Source organism: Trachurus trachurus (assembly GCF_905171665.1).
Source record: "Trachurus trachurus genome assembly, chromosome: 5".
NCBI lineage: Eukaryota > Metazoa > Chordata > Actinopteri > Carangiformes > Carangidae > Trachurus > Trachurus trachurus.
This window is the reverse complement of record NC_139896.1, coordinates 7290132-7311751: the sequence shown is the minus strand read 5'-3', so window position 1 is coordinate 7311751 and position 21620 is coordinate 7290132. Positions and strand designations below refer to the sequence as shown.

At 42.8% G+C, this 21620-nt stretch overlaps 1 protein-coding gene across 2 annotated transcripts in view; it reads left to right on the top strand.

Moving 5' to 3' along the window:
- Positions 1-2442: 2442 nt before the first annotated feature.
- Positions 2443-21620, top strand: part of per3 (period circadian clock 3) — a 29787-nt gene continuing 10609 nt past the window's right edge. Inside the window, exons 1-13 of one of the 2 annotated variants that reach the window (XM_083972733.1) lie at positions 2443-2614; positions 8871-9279; positions 10113-10273; positions 11097-11215; positions 11926-12124; positions 13222-13273; positions 18149-18303; positions 18514-18592; positions 18702-18808; positions 19596-19752; positions 19949-20057; positions 20439-20567; positions 20684-20792. In XM_083972733.1, coding sequence (XP_083828859.1) covers positions 9008-9279; positions 10113-10273; positions 11097-11215; positions 11926-12124; positions 13222-13273; positions 18149-18303; positions 18514-18592; positions 18702-18808; positions 19596-19752; positions 19949-20057; positions 20439-20567; positions 20684-20792 — 1648 coding nt within the window. In that variant the 5' untranslated portion in view covers positions 2443-2614; positions 8871-9007. Of the gene's footprint in view, positions 2615-8870; positions 9280-9733; positions 9866-10112; positions 10274-11096; positions 11216-11925; positions 12125-13221; positions 13274-18148; positions 18304-18513; positions 18593-18701; positions 18809-19595; positions 19753-19948; positions 20058-20438; positions 20568-20683; positions 20793-21620 lie in introns of those variants that run through there. The other variant, XM_083972734.1, reaches the window with a different exon arrangement.

The window sequence follows — 21620 nt, the reverse complement described above, 5'->3', positions numbered from 1 at the left end:
TGATGTGCCAGATGTTTTAATCTCCGATATTCAAGCACAGCTATGTAAGAACATACAGTTTAAGACCGATGCCTTAATCAGTGTCTCTAATGAGGGGCAGCAAACATTACAGCCATATCTTATTGACCATATTCACCAACCAGCTGAAGAGTTGTGCTTTCTGAATGCCCACACCTAACAAATACTGTGCTGCTTGCATTTGAGTTACTTAATACGTCTTTTTTTTTTTTTTTTTTGGGTTGAGTCACACTGGCATTTATATGATCCCAAATGCAAAACGCTCCTACTGTGTGATATTTTAGTTTTATTATGTTGCTAACATGATTTTTTTTTTTTGTGCATTATTATTATATGTAGAACTAATCTTGGTGCTCGGTTCACGGTTGCTGAGCATCATGGGAGTGTAGTAAAAAAACAAAAACAATCCAGTGTTGGATGTTGGGCAACACCAATATTGGGGTGTCTGCTTCCCCTGCTGCCGCTTCTCTCTCATTAACAGAACTCAGTTATAACGAGGCAAACGTTTTGGGATTACTTTGTACATTCATTTAATTGTGCCTGGCATTTCATCCAATCAGAACTGTTTGTGTCCCCTTTTTTTTTGTAGTTTCTCGCTATTACTCATTTCTTATTTGGCCATATAGTCATAGTGCATGGATGGATGATACAATAGTAATTCAGATGAACACTAACACTAAAAGCAGGTATGCGTGCTCTGTAGATGTTTTTATAGTAAATGGGTGTAGCCGTGAAATAAATTGTGTAATGTTTTCAAAGGTCACTGAAAATCCTTTTACATGCCAGCCTTTTATCACAGATGTATGGAGCTGTCACCATCATCATCCTCTCCTGTCTGCGCCGCAGATTTGAGGCCAAAATACTTTTCAAAGAAGTGCAATTCTACTCTTTGGCCCTGTATGGCTTTTTTTTTTTTTTTTGCTTGAATAAAAATTTAACTTAAATCACAATACTTAGTCTGGGTGTGTTTTTAATCTGTCACTCTCACCAACAAAGACTGTCTGTCTCACAGGAAGTCTATAGATGGTGAGAGTATCCTTGATTACTCAGTTGGGGTGTGATACAGCCTCACTAATGAAAGGAAACCACTTGGGAGGTGATGTGATGCACACTGCAGAACTGTTGAGAAAAACACTTGTCAGTAAATGTTAATTAATTTCATTGCTGAAAACACCACCTGTTTACCTCAGTAGCTTCCTCCCTCGAGCTTTTCATCATATTAACCGGCTTCGTGAGATCGAGTCATCCAGCAAACTTTCCGAAGCGTGATTTGTCATATACTGCAGCACCAATCAGTTTTTCTATTATATAATAGTTGGATAGGTCTTCCATGATGGACCTTGAGGTTCTGCACAGGCCCTGTGGCAGTGGTCTGCTTTGTCTAGTTTAGTAATCCAGCCCAGCCTTGTCTGCATGGATACCACCTGTCAGAGGTTGACAGACCTCATGAACAACTGTTCTCAAATTCACATGCAAGTTTCTTTGTCATGCAATTCAAAGAAGATTAAAAAGATTTAAAAAATAAAATAAAATTAGTTTTCCTCAAGACCTGCAACTATTGATTATTTTCAAACAATCAATAAGATAAGCTAATAATAATAATTGAAGGGGTCAACTTGAGGGGATTGCCTTGTTTGACCACTGTCCACAGTCCAAATGCATATTGCACATACAAAACATTCTTTACTGCTGCTACAACTGTTCAACTGTTACCTCTATCTCTGTTCAGCTTTTAATTTTGTTACTATTGTTGCTCTTTATTTGTCTTTCTACTGTATTTTTATACTTAGTTTTTATATTGCTTATTTTTTGGCATTTATGTGGACAGCAAAGAAATGATTTCATTGAACAGGGAAACACGTTTCCTACTGTGCATGCAAATGACAATAAACACTTTGAAACATGTTTATTTTCCATTCATAATTAGCCTAATCAGTTTCATATCTCAGACGCTGGAACCAATGAGATTTCTTGTTCAAGAATTATTACGTAATTATTTATCACAATTATAAATGATCCCCTCATTCATTTTAAACCCCCCTAATCCCGGTATTAAACTCAGTTGAAAATATTAATGTCAGAAACTGAAGTTGTCAAAGTCAGATTCCCCCCTCCTCCTCCTCCTCCAGCTGGACCGTGCGGCGGCTCTAGTCTGTTCATTCATCAGCAGCAGGGGGGGTGAAAACGGGGAGGGAGCTCGTAGTGAGTCCGCTGCTGCTTGCGCGATTTGCTCCAGAGCTCCAGAGTTGTTGTCTGCTCTGTTGTGTAACATGGGGATACACGTGAACCGACAGCAAGCCGATGGCAAACCGTGGCTTTTGGGACACGCCCACTAACATCCGCTCCAGCCAATCACGTCACATATGCAAATTCGCGCCGGCCAATCAGAGCGCAGTGGGCGGGGCTGTGCTCAGCCGGCCTCACGTTGCACAAATGTGTCAAAGCGGGTCTGAATAGGTGACGCTGTAGCTACGTGACTGAGACTTTAATTTAAAAAATATTTACTTCGAAAACGGCCCAACGGTCGATTTTTTTTTAATTTTATATATTATTGTTTTTCGGATATTGGAGCTGCATCACGGGCAAACTCGAAAAGGTAAATATTTCTCCGCTACACGAACTAATCTTCAAGGTATCGTTAGCGGAGTTGGCTAACTGGCTAGGCTAGCTCTCCACCTCGCCCACGGCACCGATTTGACAGAGCAGAGGATGTAAACAAACGAGATTAATTCCTTAATCCTATGTATTTTTTATTTGCTTGTATATCGTTTTGAGTGCGTATTGTGTAGCTTTATACGACAACTTTACGTTTTTAAAACAGAAAAGTGTGACATGGGTGTAAGCGTGTGTTGCTACTTGTGTTAGCTGAACGACATGTCTGCCCTAAGACTATATGCTGCACATAGCGAGAGGCGCTGGGGCTGTCAGTACAGTGAGAAACAAAGTGTTAACAGTTTATTATTCACACTGCATGGATAATGAGTGCGGGTTTTTTTTTCTTCTTCTATATTTACAAGTACAAAGTCACGCTGTGTGTTTATAATAATAGACTTTTACTATTTGAAGCTTCAGCCCATAAATCCCTTTAAAGTTACAGTCTTGACAGTGTGAGATTGTACTAATTGCAACATTTTCTCCTATACTAAAATGTCATAAAATGTCATTTACCAAAAGGGAAAGTGTTAATTACATTTAACTGACTTGCTCATGGATGAATGTAAGTTGTGTTACAGTCTTTAAGGTGCAGTAGAGATGGTTGGAGGTTACTGTATGGTTAGCTCCCTCTCACTCTCCCTCCCTCTCTCTTAAGCTTTAACTTATGGTGGTGACTGAGGTTATTGAGGTTACTGGGTTCATATGGGGAGGGGGTTGTGAAGTAGTGAACCGACAAATGAGTGTCAGGTTTGTTTTGAGTGGGGACGGGTTGTGGTGTGTTATTGAAGTCTGAAAGCTTTTCCTCTTCTGATGGATGAACGCAGGTAAAAAACATTCCAACAATGTCTTTGGTTTTCCTGTTCTGTATATATGAATGTATAGGCTATGTTTTATTTGTCTGTGATGGGCTTGGTTTATTGCTATGACCCATAAACCTTCACTAACCTAAACAGTTCACTACCACCTCGTTGTCCATGAATATTTTATAGGAGTCAGCCAGCTCCTTTCAACGTGATTCCTCTTAAATAATAGTTAAGGTGGGCTATTTACAGCCTGTAAGTACATAGACTGCATTTATATGTTGCCTGTGAGTAATTGTTATTATATAATATTGCGATTTCGTAACCAATGTGGTGGGTATGCTGATGAATCCTGGTTGGCTTTTACTGTACTTCCATATCTGCAGGAATAGTGTGAACACTGGTGGTGGTGTACGATGAAGGGATGGTTTTTGTAGTGTTTCATTCCACCAGAGATGTGATTAGAGTGTGTGTGTGTGTGTGTAGAGCTCTTTGACATGACAAGATCACTTCCTTAATTGCATTTCTTGTAAGCTGTTGCATCCACCTACACTTGAAGCAAACATCGGCTGAGTTTTTTTTCACTCAGTGGATTTTCTCAGCCGTTTGGTCTTATGCCACTAATGTTGTGTGAAAAACAAGCCTCGTGAAAGTGTTGATCCCCTTAGAAGTGTTTTTGCCAAAATAGAAAATACTATCATAGCAACATGGTTCTGACAGTGCATGTCATCTAATCCCCTCTTTTGGTAAGATGGGGGCAGTTGCGATTGCTCCAGTTTTGTCTAGATCAGATCAGCAGGCTAGATGTCAAGTGCAACAGAGGTTTGCCTTGTTTTTCTGTACCACAACCACAACCATGGTCGAGCTTTTAAATGGTCACATGATCATTTACTATCAGATTTCAGAATCAGAATCAGAATACCTTGTTAATCCCCCACAGGAAATTGTTATGTCACAGTGCCCCATTTGATATATAGAATTTAATAATTTCAATAATATAAACTCCTCCATATTCAAAAAATAAAAAAAATATAACCTGTCAATAATAAACAATATATACATTATTTGATATTTATATGCAGAAATATTATTGATTATGGCACATGATTGTAATTGCACATGGTGGAAGAAAAATAATGCAATTTTTCAACTTCCAGAAGAGGGATATTTGTGATGATATGATCTTATATTATTGCAAGCTATAAATAAATGATAAGGAAATTAGGTATTAAAGTTTTTCTTTTATTCAAATATTTAATCGTACTCCCCCATTCAAAAAACCACACTGGGCCTCAAAAAAGTCTACACAATCCTGCTCTGTCTAAAGTTTTCCTTCTTATTTTTAAGGTCCTATTTCATAATTTAATTGTTATTTCCCCTTCTATAAACATAATTCTGCTATTTAATTTCAAAGTGTGAAGTGGAAAAAAGAAAATAATTTAGTTGTTTCATGGTTTTTCACACTCACACATGGACTAGTTTTTACTATCAGTTCATTTGGTAGTGATAGAAACCGTTTCCTTTTATTGGGATCACTGAGTTCTTTGAATAGGAACTCGTCGTACTCACACTTTTCTTGCCCGAGAAGTGGGAGAGAAAAATAGAAATCACTAACCTGGCCCGGCGCCTTGACCTTACCGCGGCCTTATCTGCTATGTTTGTGTGCTATACAATTAAGACGAGGCCAGAGTATTACTCCGAGACCACGGTAACCATGCATCTCTGTGTGTGTGCATGTCGTACAGGTACATGCTTCAAGTAATAGGGGGATAGCTTACACGCTTCGAATTGAGCAAGCTGATTATGTAATCCTGCAGTGACGACCTGATGAACGACACAGGATATTTTCATTGCCTCCTGTTTGTGCCTCTCAGTCTTGTGACAACCAGGATTTACCTGCTCGCTGCTGCCTGTGAACTAAACACCCCCCAGAAACACCCACTTACACACAGCGCTTAGCCATTTGTTCCATGTTCTCTTCTCACATCCATTCAAACCACTTTGCCATTTCACTGTTAGTGGATTTGAAGCAGAGGGGAGCGTAGGGAAGCACGACAACAGCAACACTCACTATGACAGTATCGACTGAAAAGTGAGGTATTTAAATCTCACTTAATTATCTTTTCAATCTCCTCTGACAGTCATTCTCACACCCACCGTTCATAGGCAATTTCTACAGTTAATCAAACTACACTCCCATCTGTAATGATGTTTTTGATATTCATCATTATAGCATTTAATTTCTCCATTTGTTCGCAATTCATAATTTGAAAATTAATATCCATCCTAAAAAACTAATTATCCATAATGTAATTTTATAAAAATCCAAAGATGAATTTCTGATTAATAAACACATCTCATCACAGATCCCCACAGTTATTATTATGACAAGTAAAGATGCAATTAGAGCAATGATTAGTAACGATTCAGATTGCAGATACCCAGAAATGAATTGTGGATATCTGAAACTGAAAGCCCAATGCTAATGAATGGCTGAAGTGATATTTCCTAGAACCCTAGAAGAATAATGTTATCATTTTGAATAAGATGAATTGAATTACATGTGTCTGCACTACTTGAGCTGAGTCTAACAATTGAATGGCTTATCAGAGAATCAGTGCTGCACATCTCACTGTTTGTTTACGGACGCCTGCAGCTCTCTCCTGCTACAACCAACAAAACTGACTGATTAGACTACTGAGTTATAGTTGTTTTATTTTATTTTATTTTATTTGAGTGGTTCTTGACAGTTCAAGTGTTAGAGGTGGGTGGAAAAATCAATGCACCATAATACTGCAATGTTTTCTATGGCAATATTGTATTGATACACGGTCAATATTAATCTTAGATAAATTGATCTTATATAAATAGTAGTGGTACTAGAATACTACAGCACTTTATATGGCTGTGTTGTTCAGTCTGTCTGCTTGAAAATCCTATTTTGCAAGATAAACGAAATGTTGACAGAGTTTTCCTTTTGGGGTGAGTTAATATAAATTCAACATGTCACAATGTGTTTAAAATCACAGTAATATTATATGTGAACATTTTGGTTCAAATAAATGAAAGGTTTGTTGTCTGTGTGTTGTACTTGTTTGGGTTTAATGTGTGTTCAGTTTTTTAGCTTGTAGGTGCGATTAAGCTAAAAAAACAAAACAAACTGACTTTAAAGGGCTAGTTCAACATTTTGGCAAATTGGCCCATTGCCATAATCCCTACAATTTTAGGAGTAGGTTTGTTACCTCTGATTGTTGATGCAAGCTATTTTTAGAACAAGCTGCTCAGAGCTACGCTACGGAGGCTAATGGGATTTCTTGGTTTCCCTCGTCAAACTCATCAAATACACAATCCAACAACTCCAAAACGCTCTGGTGGACAAGTTGTGACCTGCACATTCACCACGCTATGAGATAATAACAGAACATTACGAGACAGAGTTGTTTTAGAGGCAAATACAGAGACTGCTTGATGAAAAACTGCCCCTGACGGGAACAGCGGTTTTGCATGAATTTACCTCGAAAACCACTCTGTCTGGTAACGTTACATTATTATCTCATAGCGTGGTGAATGTGCAGGTCACAACTTGTCCAGGAGAGTGTTTTGGAGTTGTTGGATTGTGTATTTGATGAGTTTGATGAGGGAAACCAAGAAATCCCATTAGCCTCCGTAGCGTAGCTCTGAGCAGCTAGCGGCTCTGCTCCGCCATTCTAAAAACAGCTTGCACCGACAAATAAAGGTAGCGCACGTACTCCTAAAACTATAGGGATTATGGCAATGGGCCAATTTACCAAAATGTTGAACTATCCCTTTAAATCCAGGAGAGCGCTTAGGCTGTCACATCGATGGATCGACAAAAAGTAAAATACACAAAGTCAACACCAAACTGTCACCGCCTGTCTCCCTCCATCTGTGTCTTGGTGACGTTGCTGCAGTTTGTTAAGATTGGTGGAAAAAAATAAAAAATAAAGGCTGGTCAATCCAGGCAAGCAAACACAATACTTCAGATTTATTCCTGATGTTATGTTCAGTTTGAAAAAAAAACATCACAAGCAATTATGATGTTGAAGTATAATTACCGAGGCCTGTTTGGGAGGGGTCGCACTCTGTCTGTGAATTATTTAAGAGAGATGTGTGAATGCGTGAATGTCTGCTGCTGTAACTCGCAGTGTTTCTGGGCTGCAGCCAAACGCTCAGGAGAACAAGGAAAATGTCTCTGCGGGCATCAGGTGTTATGCAACCATCCAAACCAAGTATCACATAATTATTGTGCTGCTGTTGGTTGGTGGTGATTGGCATTTGTTGGCAGAGTCGCACCTGAACTTGGCAGTAGGCTGCCGACGGACGACATGTGTAAAATCGGAGATGATGGGAGGGAGTGAGTGAGTCAGACAGCGAGTGAGTCACTTTGATGTTCACGTTGTACAATAGTGTTAGATAACAACTGGCAGATTGTGTTTGTTCACATTTGTGGAATTGAAAACAATGTAGGAATATTTAAATTCTTTACATTTGGTTGTCATGTGCTTTTTTTCCCCCTCTTCTTTTTACGCATCTTTGGAGATTTTGCCGCTTATTTGATGCACGTCTTTATTCATTCATTATTTGTTTTTTTTCCCCCTGCATCAACCAATATTTTCCGAGGCAAACATGTTGTAGCAGGAAATTAATATACGTAATTGCAGAGGTTTTGCTCATGTTACAATCAAAGCCACAGAAGCCTGGAGCGTGCTCCCATAAATTAAATACAGGAGTTATTGAAGTTACATATTTCTTGTTAATATAAAAGCTTTAGAAGTGGCAGCGGCACTCTTGTCTTACATTACGTATAATGAATATTGATGTTTGATAATAACTGCAACAACAGGATACCAAACATAGTAGCAATGCAAAATCCTATAGGTGCATGCATTCATTTCTTGTCAGTTATTTTTTAAGTTGCAGTGAGTGAGTAATAGCTATTTTACTCATAGAACAAAACAGGAGTAGTGTGTCCGCAGGGCTTTCTGTGCAGGTTGTTCAGCAGGTATGGTGACTTACTTGATATTTCCTCACTCAAGTCACTACACTCTGAAGTTTCTGGTTTCCAGCCACTCAAACAAACAACACACTTATGGCCACTTCTGTTCTCAACAAAAACCCACCGGCCTCAGATTTTCAATGGGGAAGGAGGAGGACAGTGCCATTATTACCATATGTTTCATCACAACAACACATTTTTTCTTCACCATCCCCAACACAGGCACCAACACTCCTCCTCCTCCTCCTCCTTCTCTTCTGATCTTTCAGCGTATCTATCGACGAGTTCTTTCTTCCAAGAAGTGAACCCTGTAAACTTTGTTCTCGTACTGTTTCTTAGCATCTCTCCTCTTGTTTTCCCCTGTGTGTTGTTCCTCCCAGTGCTCCAGGCGAAATCCAACCAGTCGGGACCCGATCGAATTAACACCAGTTTATCGTCACCACATGGAACCCATTCCCTCCGTTGAACATATGAAGACCCTTCCTGACCACTTTAATCGGGCAAACTACTACTACTGATGTGTGACCAAAGCGTGGAGATGCCTGGAGGTGACAGCGGTCCAGATGGGGAGGAGCCTGCGTTACCGTCGGCTACAGGCGGAGGAGGCGAGGGGGAAAGAGAGAGGTCGACCTCGGCGGCGCAGCGGGGCGGAGAGAGCGGAGCTTCAGGTGGAGAAGTGGGACAGGAGGATGAGGAGATGACGACGAGCGGGTCACATGACCTCTCCTCCTCCTCGGCCAATCACAGCCCTGGGAGCGCCACTGGATCCACCTCAGTCTCAACAAAGAGGTATTTGCCTTTTCAACGTATATACATCGCACCCGGCCCAGTGACCTCAGCAGTAACTTGTCTTCCCTCCAAACAAGTTGTTGCAATACTCTATGGCGTTGAGCGTGTGTGTGTAAAGATCAGTGTGCAATAGGTTTATTCATTCGTTTAAGTATTTTGACACCTTTTTATGACGACTGTAAAAAAAAAAAAAAAAAAAAAACATGATTGTAAATAAAAGTTCAGCCAAATTATTGAACTTATTACTAATGCTGGAGATTAAAATGATTAGCACGCTCATAATGTTGCTAATTTCACACACAAAAAAAAACTCTAAGCAAGCACAAAATAAAGCAAGATAACTGTGATCATGATCAATACTTAAAACCAACAGTTTGTGTTTGTGTTAATTTACTAGGAGGTTTTGGTGACCTCCCTAAATGACTTTTTAACGTGCAGGAAAAACCAATGACTGGAGGGTACGAAGCTGGACAAGTCATCTTTTGTCCACCAGTCAGTGTTCATTAACTGTGATGCTTTGAACAGCTGTTAACAGACAGAACGGAAAAGTATCAGTGACTCCAATTCACGAGTGTGTCACCATATGGTGATTATACACAAAATGACACAATGACACAATGATGGCAAAAATACCAGATGGGAAGGGAAAGAGATTGAAAACATCACTGTAGAGTCCAGATTAGATGAGTAGCAGCAGATCTACATATAGACTTAAATACCACACAGGTAGGCTTCATTACTCTGTATGTGTGTGTAATCCAAATCTACTATGTCGTCTTCTCTGTGTGCGTGTGTGTGTGCATGTGACCTGAATCTGTTCATTGTCTCTGCAGCAGTGAGCACGCTGAAGGTGGCAGAGGCCAGTCCCACAGAGACGTGATGACCACTGTGGCTGAGATGAAGAAGAGGCTTCCTTCAGACAAACGCAGTCGCAGCAAAGCCAGCACTGTGGAGGCCTTACACTACGCACTGAACTGTGTCAAACAAGTGCAAGGTAAAACGCACACACATGGACTGAAAACAGGAGTTACCGTAATTTCCGGACTATTGAGCGCACCTGAATATAAGCCACACCACCTACATTTTAAAAGAAAATAAATTTTGTGCATATATAGGCCGCACTTGAATATAAGCTGCAGGTTTTGAGATATTTACACAGAAAGACAGTACATGGAAGATTTGTGGAACTATGCAAGTTCACTCGCTTTTCCGCTGTTTTGGTTACGCTCCTCTCGCCCATGTGCATTTGTTGACAATGAAGCCGGCGAAAAATCAATAAACGGAGCGGTGGATAACGTTACATAACATATACGATGTTACGGAGCGCGTTTGTGTCGCGGTGTACAGAGACGAGAGCTGGGACACCGGTTGCAAGGTTGGTTTTCAGCCATGAGACGCCAAGTGAAGGCAGAGAGCCTCCATTCTCACTCATAACAAGTCACAAGTCATGTAGTTAACGATCACAATTACTCTGGAGCTTTTTAATTAAGGTAAAAATGTAGCATAGCCACGGTTAGTTCCTCTTTAAGACATGCTTTCTTTCAAACTGTGCCTGAAAATCGGCAGTACGGCACCAACATGACAGTAACAAGCCTGGTTAGAAAATAAAACACTGCACCAAAACTCAAAATTACTTTAGTGTCTTCTTCGGCGCATAATCTTTCCCCACACAATTAGCCACATTGTTGTATAGGCCGCAGGGTTCAAAGCGTGAGAAAAAAGTAGCGGCTTATAGTCCGGAATTTACGGTATTTGTTTTTACATGAGTCTTTACCAAGCTTGATATCACACAGTGTTGTCGTTGTTGTCTTCTGCAGCCAATAGTGAGTATTACAAACTGCTGATGAGAAACGGCCAGGATGAGAGAAGATACGCGACGGTTTGTGCCCTGGAAGAGCTGGAAAGAGTCACGTCCGAACACACCCTCAAAAACACGGTACATGGCACACACAACACGCACAACACACACGGCCCATTACAACTGATACTACTTCACTTTCTTGCTCTTAATTTTTGTATTAAACATTAATGGTGCGTTCCAGTTGCGCTCCAAGTCGGATCTCCAACCTGGAAAGTCGGACAAGTCCCACCAGTCCCGACGTCAGAATTCATGATGGCTGCTGCTAGTCACGTAAACAGTGGTGAACCGGCTGCAAGTTTACTGTTTATTTTATTTCTCTCATAACTGTCTCACATTAAAAGTCCCGGGACATTTTCCATACAATGTTTGTATATGTAAAAAACAGCCAGGAGTGTTGTTATCAAAAATGTTAATATTGCTAAAACAGTTTATTACATGTTTTTTGTTGTGAGTAAGTTAAAAAAGTAAAAAAAAAAACTTATATAAGTATAATCGTCCATTTTTCCGACTTCCTTGTTCAACTCGGAGGTGACGTCATCCTGAGCTCCGACTTCCAATGGAAATTGAGCGCACCATTATAACTGAAAACACACGTCACGCACTTGCATCGATACACATCCATGGTTGCGTGCAGTACGTTTATTTTTGCCTCACATCTGAGCATGTGTGAGTGTACGTGTGTTTACTGCTTTAGTGTGTCCGTGACTTGGCTTGCTTGTGTGCGTGTCTCTCTACATGTGCGTGCGTACGTCTCTGTGTGTGTCGGTGTGTGTGTGTGTGTGTAGGACTCCTTCGTGGTCGTCTTCTCCCTGTCGAGCGGCCGCGTGATGTACGCCTCGGAGCAGGCTCCCAGCATCCTCTGCTGCAAGAGGAAGTTCCTGGAGTCGGCCAAGTTTGTGGAGCTGCTCTTCCACCAAGACGTCAACGTCTTCTACGCACACACGGCTCAGCCGCACCTCCCGCCCTGGAGCAACTCGCACACAGGTAATAACTCTTTTCAGAAATGATTCAAGAATTAAAGGGATATTCCGGCGTAAATGTAACCCATGGTCTAACACACCATGAGACCGAGTCAAGAGCCAACCGCCATTAAAAAAAGCCGCTCATGGCCACAGATAATGCTCAGAACAGCACCAAACTTCATCAACAGTACAAACAGGGCCCCAGCAGATAATACAAGGCCTCAAACACCTGCTAGCTTTTCCTCATTTTTATTGAAAAGAGACAAAAACAGAACTCACCCACTCTCCTCCAGCTGCTTCCTACTAATGCAGAAGCCCTAACAAGTTGATTACCGAGTGCAGTAGAAAAGTAAGAAGTCCAGTGACGTTTAGTTCTAAAAATGCAGCACGCTTTGCAGTGATAGTTTGAGCAACTCAACTCCGTTCATTTCCCTGTCAACACTCACTAATTATTGTTAGTAAGGGATAGGGAAGACAGATAGGAACACTGATGCATTCGGTAATCGACTCGTCAGGACTTTCCCACAACTAGCAAGCGGCTGGAGGAGAGTGGGTGAGTTTTGTTTTCCTCTCTTTTCAATAGAAATCAGGCAGAGCTAGCGTTATTATGTGCTGGGACCCTTTTTGTACTGTTGATGAAGTTTGGTGCTGTTCTGAGCGTTATCTGTGGCTATTAGTGGCTTTTTTTATTGCGGTTTGCTCTTGGTTCCATAGACAGCAGTATGTTGCTGTCTGGTTGTCTGTGCTGAAGTCACTACAACTTGGGAAGTTTGCGGTCAGCAAACTTGATCTCTCAAGGGGGCGTTCTACTCGGTCTCAGGGTGTGTTAGACCATGGGTCACATTTATGCTGGAATATCCCTTTAATCTTCTTTTTTTTTTTTTCTTCTTTTTTTGAATTTAATTTTATTCCAGCATTTGATTGCATGTTTTCTTTAACTTTACATTTTACTTCTTTCAATTTCTATTTTCTCTACTTTGCATGTAAGTTTGTACATCAGTTCATACTTATATGCAAATTCAACTTTGTAAGAGTGATTTTTAAGATTTTGTTGTGTATGAATATGTTGCGTTGCATGTTTTAATTGGCCAATAACTCACTTCTTCTTTGTTTCTGCAGCGGGGGTTCTGTTTGACTGTGCCCAGGTCAAGTCGTTCTTCTGCAGAATCAGGTCAGTGTCTTAACTTTATTATGGTACTTTCCACAGCAAGAACCATAAATCTGTAAATTATACAATTATACAATGATACAGCATAAAATATGTAAATTCCATAGGCTACATGCTTGCAAAACAGTAGCAGAAAGGTATGCAGTTGTGTTGACTAATGAGTGTCAGCTGAGGGTCACTTCTCAAAGCTCCTCTTAATGCATACTAAGATTATTACAGTTTCTTTTAAATGAGCTACACGGCACCAATAAAGACACAATAAGTCATTATCAGGGATGCAAACAGCGCGCCGAAAAGCGAAACTCGCATTTTTCATGACCAATTAGGTGACTTGTGTGATTCGTTCAGATCCGAAGAGTTTTTGTTTTTGAGGTGGGGGGGGGGGTCTCAGCGTCTCAGCTGGGGTCAGTAAAATGTTTTTCTAACAGGCCGACAGTGACAATCACGTGAAACTGAGGCGAACTCATTCATGGTCTCTGATTATACTGGTAACAGCCGACCTCCAATGTTGACGCGCGACGTGTAGCAGTCGGTGCGACGCCGTTTTTCCCCCCGTGCATGTCCGTTGCTGTGTCAGGCATGTGTCTCCCACGGAGCTCTGCCCCGTTTCAGAGGTGAAGGAGAGACGTCGCCTCCGCGATGTAGAATGTGTTCAATTAAAGTGAAACTAACACATACGTATGTCCATTACACACTGAATGAAACATCCCATGTCTTTTATTTATTCAGTTTATTTTAAAGCTATGGTCTACGTTTTGAAAGAGGATGAGAAAAATTTGAAAAAAGCACCTCTCACACACCCCCGCCCCTCCCCTCTGAGCTCGTATGGCCCGCCCCTCGGGACCTCCTCGCGACACGCCTCCCCCCCTCCCCTCACAGAGCAGAGCGGAGCAGCAAGCAACAAGTCTGCTGCCTGCAGAAACCAAACAAGGCTTTGAATGCGGAGTAAAATGTCATATTCACAGTCACAACTTCCACAATAAAACCAAAGATTACCTGTTCAACATAAACTCAGCACCGCTGCTGCAGCAGCCTGAGTCTCTCTGCACCGCGGCGCCACGGAGCTCCAGGCCCCGACTCTTCCTGCTCCTCTCCCCCAGACACAGGACCCTGTCCTGGGTCACCCAGCGCCAAGAGTCTCCCTGTAGCATGAGGCTGTGCTCGGCGCTAGCCTACTAATAGCGGCGGCGCCAAGGGGGCAGTTGTGGATCTGAGAAGTGAAGCTCACTTCCGCGTTCAAAAAACTGCAATCCCCCCGGCTTCCTCTGGGGGCTGGTGTCAGAAGGGAGCATTCCCCATAGACCCCCATGTTAAAATCGCCGATTTTACATCCTCAGTAAACATGTTAAAAGCCTGGGGTCAGAACGTTTTTTTTTCTCAATCGATAGTTTCTACCCCCGCACACACTCTGAGGGGGGTGAATTTTTTTTAAACTCTACCGTTTTACTGTTATTAGGTTAAAACTCTGGCCAATTAGGGCGCGGAAATGTTGAGTGACAGGCCCGAGCAGCTCCGTGGACAGCTGCTTCGAGGCCAGTGGGCGGGTTCTCGGCGGTTCTCGGCCGGCCAATCCAACATGGCGCTGTCCAGGCCGCCATATTTGAGTCACAAAAACGACTCCCCAAAACCAATGGGTGACGTCACGGACGCTACGTCCATTCTTTTTACAGTCTATGGGCGGCGCCAGCCCCGATGCCGCCGCTGTGCACCAGCTGCCGGTAATGAGGCGGTGCCAGTTGCCGTCGTCGCCGTCCCCGGCAACGGGACCGCGGCGGGCGACCGCTGGTACGAGCAGCGCCGCCATTAGCAACCATTAGCACAGCCTCATGCTACAGGGAGACTCCTCGTGCTGGGTGACCGGCCACAGGGTGCTGTGTCTGGGGAAGAGGAGCAGAAAGACCGGGGCCTGGAGCTCCGCGGCGCCGCGGTGCAGAGACCCACTCAGGCTGCGGCTGGAAGCGGCTGTGTGTCGGGGAGAGGATCAGGGAGACTCGACGCGGCACCGGTACCGGTAATAAGGGCAGCAACACATTCTGTGCTTCTCTGAATCCTAGTGGGGCTTTTTTTCGGCAGACCGACCGGGGGTGGGGGGCAGCAGGCGCTGAATTGGTGGGTTCATGTGTCTGTGGCTGAGCAGCGCAGAGCGGTTACAACTACTTGTAGTTTCTAAGCGGAGGGGGTGGGGACGAGGCGGGTCGAGGAGGAGCAGGCGAGACGAGGGGATTGGATGGAGGGTACGAGCCAGTGGGAGCCGGACGGGGCGCGCGGCGCCCATTGGTCAATTTCTATGCAGGCCCACGGCTGATAGACTGAATGGATTTTTTTGGTTCTTTTTGCTATTTATATTGTGTATATCGGACCACAGGACCATAATCGCTGTATAAACGATGTTAATAATAATTACCAATGCTCCAAATCGTAGACCATAGCTTTAATAGTAATAATTATGACTAACATTCAGTGAAGACCTAAAATTCAGTATCTCCAGTATCTTAGTCTTAAAAAGTCTAAAATTTGAAAATCTAAATTTTAGACCAGGAAAATCACAAAAAAAGAAAGAGCACAACCTGCGATTGGTCAAAAACTACAAATCCCACAATTCTCTGGCCTCAACAATAACAGTAGTTAGTGTAGGTAAGGGAGAGTGGAGCTGTCGGTGAAAAGAGGAAACAACGCCACGTCTGGTCCTGTTCTATGTTGTTCGTTCACACCGTCACCGTTTATTCGTTACGTCCGCGGTGTAAAAGGCCGTGACGCAAAGACGCGATTAGGCGCGAGACGCGATTAGGCGCGAGACGCGGTAGACGCGACTTTTTTTTTTTTGCGACGCTACACGTGATTCTTTTTGTGCGACGGGACCTTCGCGTCTTCGTCCTTTTCATCGTGTTTGAAGAAGACGAGGAACGCTTTTTTTCCGCTCGAGTTTATACGCGCGACCAAACGCGAGATACGCGAGAAATGCGATTTATCGCTCGTTCTGACTCGTGTCAAAAAAAAATTCACCAGCCCGCCAACAACTTTTTTTTTTTTTTTCAAAGGAGGTTCAACTGGACTTAGTTATTTGTCTAGGAAGACGTTTCACCTTCATCCAAGAGGCTTCATCAGTTCATGTAGCATCTGACCAAGCTGGGACTGGTCCAACTATCTGGTGTGGAGACTCAGTATAAGTCCAGTTCCTTTCGATTTAACCTCCTTTGAAATACTATGACCTGGACAAATGAGAATATGCACAGGCCTACAACAACATTTCTGCTCTCACCAACCATGGTCGAGGTCACAACGCTGCGCTGTAGCTGCTCTGGAAGTCCGAGACACGTCTGAGGCCAATAACGATAACGTGACGCACAGTACACTGTTATGAGACACATTATGCATCCCAACTGTCTTTTTTTTTTAGAGGATTTTTTTTTTTAACCAAGAATGCGCCCCCAAAAATCATGATCCAGGGGCCAAAATTCGAAACAGATATATATATATTTTAATCATAATTCTCCTGATGTCGGTTTAATGTAAACAGATTGCGCCGATATGCGTCATTTGACAGCGGGGCAGAGCTGCAGCTGCTGTGCTGTGATGGACCTGATCAGACTGGTGGTGGTCCACAGTCAATCAGTCCCAGATCCTCCACCGTCACCAGATCCCCCGAAAGCCCCCGCAAATAATACATCGACAAGAAGTTAAGTGGCAAGTTGCACCTTTTCGTCGGCTTATTATTTGCGGATTATTTTTTTTAATAGCCTATATAACGTCACTGCAACACGCGGCTCTCAGTGCTTGTCGGTGTTGTGTCTATAAATTGTGAAATAACTTTTCCTCGATAGAAATATGAGACGTGGTCGACAGGTTTCATTCATCCATGTTTTGGCAGACAATACAAATAACCAATAATAATGAGATTTCCACCGCGCCGAACCAATCATGTGGCTGGAATAGAGCCAGTCAACAGTAACATGTGCATTTGTTTGGGTTGCTGCAGATGTGCACATCAGCTGACACCGCCGGTAAAAGAGAGGGAGAGAATGAGTGTTGTCTCGAAAAAAACAGTAAAGGAGAACTTGGACAAGTGACTGAAAAGACGCGTGGTGCGCAATGGGGACACCAGGCTGGAGCGGACCGTGGTCACGGTGCGGCCGCTCTGCTGCTGCTCACCCCAGTGTGTGCGACAACTCATTCATGGTTGTCTCTGATTATACTGGTAACAGCCGACCTATTCACCTCCAATGTTGACGCGACGTGCGCGCTCGTTACCCAAAGCGGCGCGTATCCGCGTGCATTCGGTGCGACGGCGCCGCCGTTTTCCCCCCCGTGCATGTCCGTTGCTGTGTCAGGCAGGTGTTTCCCACGGAGCTCTGCCCCGTTTCAGAGGTGAAGGAGAGACGTCGCCTCCGCGATGTAGGATGTGTTCAATTAAAGTGAAACTAACACATTATGCCTATATGTCCATTACACACTGAATGGGATGTTAAATCCCATGTCTTTATTTCTTCAGTTTATTTTAATAGTAATAATTGTGACTAACATTCAGTGAAGACCTAAAAATCAGTATCTCCAAAATTGAAATATTGCAATGGTTTTTATTTTTTTTAAGCATTTTTAATATAGAAATGTTGGCCTTCTGAAAACTATGTCCATCTATATGCACTCAATACTTGGTTGGGGTTGAACTACTGGAAATTGACTTTTCTGTGATATTGTTAATGGTGAGCCCCCCCCCGCCAGACAATTCCTCTCTTTTTTGGTCCTGACCCGTTTGCATCCCTGCATTATATATTACTAACAGCAGCTGGAATTGGTATAAATGACTGTTCATTAACCCGTTGATTAAAAAATTAAGTCATATTCACCAGTGGAAATTAAAATCCAGAGTGTCTGTTTCAGGGGTGGGAAGGACCGCGAGGGCGAGATGCGCTACAACCCGTTCCGTATCACTCCTTACCTGCTGAAGGTGCAAGGGACAGGAACAGGAAACAGCGGCGAGGAGGAGGAGCCGTGCTGCCTGGCACTGGCCGAACGCATCATATCTGGATATGAAGGTATAATTTTCACCACAAACTGCTCACACAGCACAACTGGTCCAGCCAAGTGAGCAGGCAGCAACAAGTTACAAGTTACTTAATAGGATTTCACATTTTATACCTATCCACACCTGCCTGAGATGTTTGTATGAAAGTTGTATTGGTTCACGACCTTTGCGAGGAATATGTCCTGATGTGTCCTGATGTTTACTGTACTCATTAATGCAGCACCTCGGATCCCCATGGACAAGCGCATCTTCACCACCACACACTCCCCGGGCTGTGTGTTTCTGGAAGTCGATGACAGGTCAGTAAAGACTTCACATACACACACACACAGATTCACACAAATGTGAACAGTTAGAGTTTTTGTTGAGCTACTATAATGAGGCTTATTTAATGGTTATCATCCACAGGGCTGTGCCGTTGCTAGGATACCTTCCTCAGGATCTGATTGGCACATCCATGCTGACTTGCATCCACCCAGAGGACCGGCCCCTCATGCTGTCGATGCACCGGAAAGGTACGAGTTCAAACGGATTAGGATGTTTTTAACTGTATTAAAGGGATAGTTAAACATTTTGGCAAATTTGCCCATTGCCATAATCCCTATAGTCATAGCAGTAGGTTCGTTACCTTTAATTGTCGGTGCAAGCTATTTTTAGAACGGTGGAGCAGAAACGCGAGCTGCTCAGAGCTATGCTATGGAGGCTCATGGGATTTCTTGGTTTCCCTCATCAAACTCATCAAATACACAATCCAACAACTCCAAAACGCTCTGGTGGACAAGTTGTGACCTGCACATTCACCACACTATGAGATAATAACCAGACAGAGTTGTTTTAGAGGTAAATTCATGCAAAACTGCTAATGCGTTCCTGTCGAGGGCAGTTTTTCAGCAAACAGTCTCTGCATTTGCCTCTAAAACAACTTTGTCTGGTAACGTTCTGTTATTATCTCATAGCGTGGTGAATGTGCAGGTCACAACTTGTCCACCAGAGCGTTTTGGAGTTGTTGGATTGTGTATTTGATGAGTTTTATGAGGGAAACCAAGAAATCCCGTTTGTCTCCGTACAATTAAAGGTAACGAAACCTACTGCTAAAACTATAGGGATTATGGCAATGGGCCTATTTGCCAAAATGTTGAACTATCCCTTTAACACACCATATTAGTATGTTGGGAGAAATGATCATAAGTACATTTATCAATAACACGTTTGTCTGCCCAATGATTGACTCAGGGTTGTTCACAGTGAGCAACTTCATCTCCACCTCTTGTTTCTGACTTGGTCTCTTGGTTTCATGTGTAGTGTTGAAGTACGCCGGCCAGTCTCCGTTTGAACACTCTCCAGTGCGTCTGCGCTGTCAGAACGGAGACTACATCACCTTGGACACCAGCTGGTCCAGCTTCATCAACCCGTGGAGCCGCAAGGTGGCTTTCATCATCGGACGCCACAAAGTCAGGACGTAAGGAACAACAGCACACACACAAAGAAAAATGAAGTGTTTTATTTACAAGTAAAGCCTCAGAGGGATTTGGTGTTTGCAGGTTCTGTGTGCTATAACCCAGCTATTGTACAGGAAAGAGGTGCAGCAGCATTGCTACTGCAAAGAAACTTTTAAAGGAAAACATCTTTGTCCTTTTGTCTTTGTTCTTTTGTAGGAGTCCGCTCAATGAGGATGTGTTTGCTGCTCGGACTAAGGAGTTTTTCCCAATCACTCACGAGGAAATAAAAGATCTGCAAGCAAAGATCTATAAACTTTTCCTGCAGGTGATTATTTATTTATTTATTTATTTACCAAAAGAAAAAATGAAACGACAAAATGGTATCAATGCTTTTATATTTATCATAAAAGTCATGAAAGTAATTTTGAAAGTCATCTTCAGGTTTTCATTGTGGGAGGCACTTGCCCTTGTTTATCATGTCTAATACAGACAAAACAATACACATTTCTAATACATACACATATATACTGTAGATAGATTCACACACTTGTTGCTCATAGACTTTTTTTATAATAATAATAATAAATTTTATTTGTAAGGGCTTCTACAGATGCTCAAAGACACTTTACTTTACTTTCTTTGCGTTTTTGTGTATATGACTCTTCTCTCATTGACTTCTTTGTGTCTTTGTGTCGTTTCCCCTCAGCCGGTCCACAACAACGGTTCCAGTGGTTACGGCAGCTTGGGAAGTAACGGCTCTCATGAGCATTACATCAGCGTCGCTTCTTCGAGTGACAGCAACTGCAACCTATGGGAGGACTCGCACCGGGAGCCGGTGAGACATCACAGTGACGTCACTTGTCAGAAAGCCAGATGTGGTTGGTTGAGTGTTTTCCTTTCTTGTAAAGTTAATCATCCTGATACATGTTGTGTGTGCGTGTTTTCTTGCAGATGACTTTACAGCAGATCTGCGCTGACGTGAACAGGGCGAAGGGTTGGGGCAAGCCGCCGTATCTGGGCTCCAGCCACAAAATCGCTCTTCTAGGCAAACCTGTCGCAGGTAAATCAGTCCCATTCAAACTAATTTTAAAAAAACCATGAACGATATAGTTTATGCTTAAAGGGATACTTCACCCAAAATCGATAATTCACCAATCATCTACTCACCGTCATGCCAAGGAAGGGTTTGGAGAACTTTTGGAGTCATCAAAACGCTTTTGGAGTTGCAGGGGGGGTCCGGCTGGCAACGGCTAGGATTTTCATATAATAGCGGTGGATAGAGTTCACTTTTGAATCGTCCAAAACACACACTATGAAACATCCAGATACCTCCATACTGCTCGTCTGTACTGACTCAAGTGTCCTGAAGCCGCCACATGAAAAAATTAATTTGATCTCTGTTTTTAGCCTTGTTGTAGTAGTAGCTCCTAGTGGCTCTGTGGCTCTGCAAGATGTTCGTTAGTCGTTGTAAAACCATTGGATGTATGATGTAAACACGGAAGAACATCTCGCAGCAAATCTCGTGCAGCCACTGGGAGCTACTACTACAACAAGGATAAAAACAGAGATCAAATTCATTTTTTCTGAACAACTTTTTCATGTGGCGGCTTCAGGACACTTGGGTCAGTACAGACGAGCAGTATGGAGGAATCTGGATGTTTCATAGTGTGTGTTTTGGGCGATTCAAAAGTGAGCACAATCCGCCGCCATTATATGAAAATCCGTTGCCAGCCGGACCTCCCCCCCTGGAACTCCAAAAGCGTTTTGATGACTCAGAAAGTTCTCTAAACCCTTCCTTGGCATGACGGTGAGCAGACAATTGGTGAATTATCGATGATTTTGGGTGAAGTATCCCTTTAAGATGTGCACACATACAGTATCAACATTG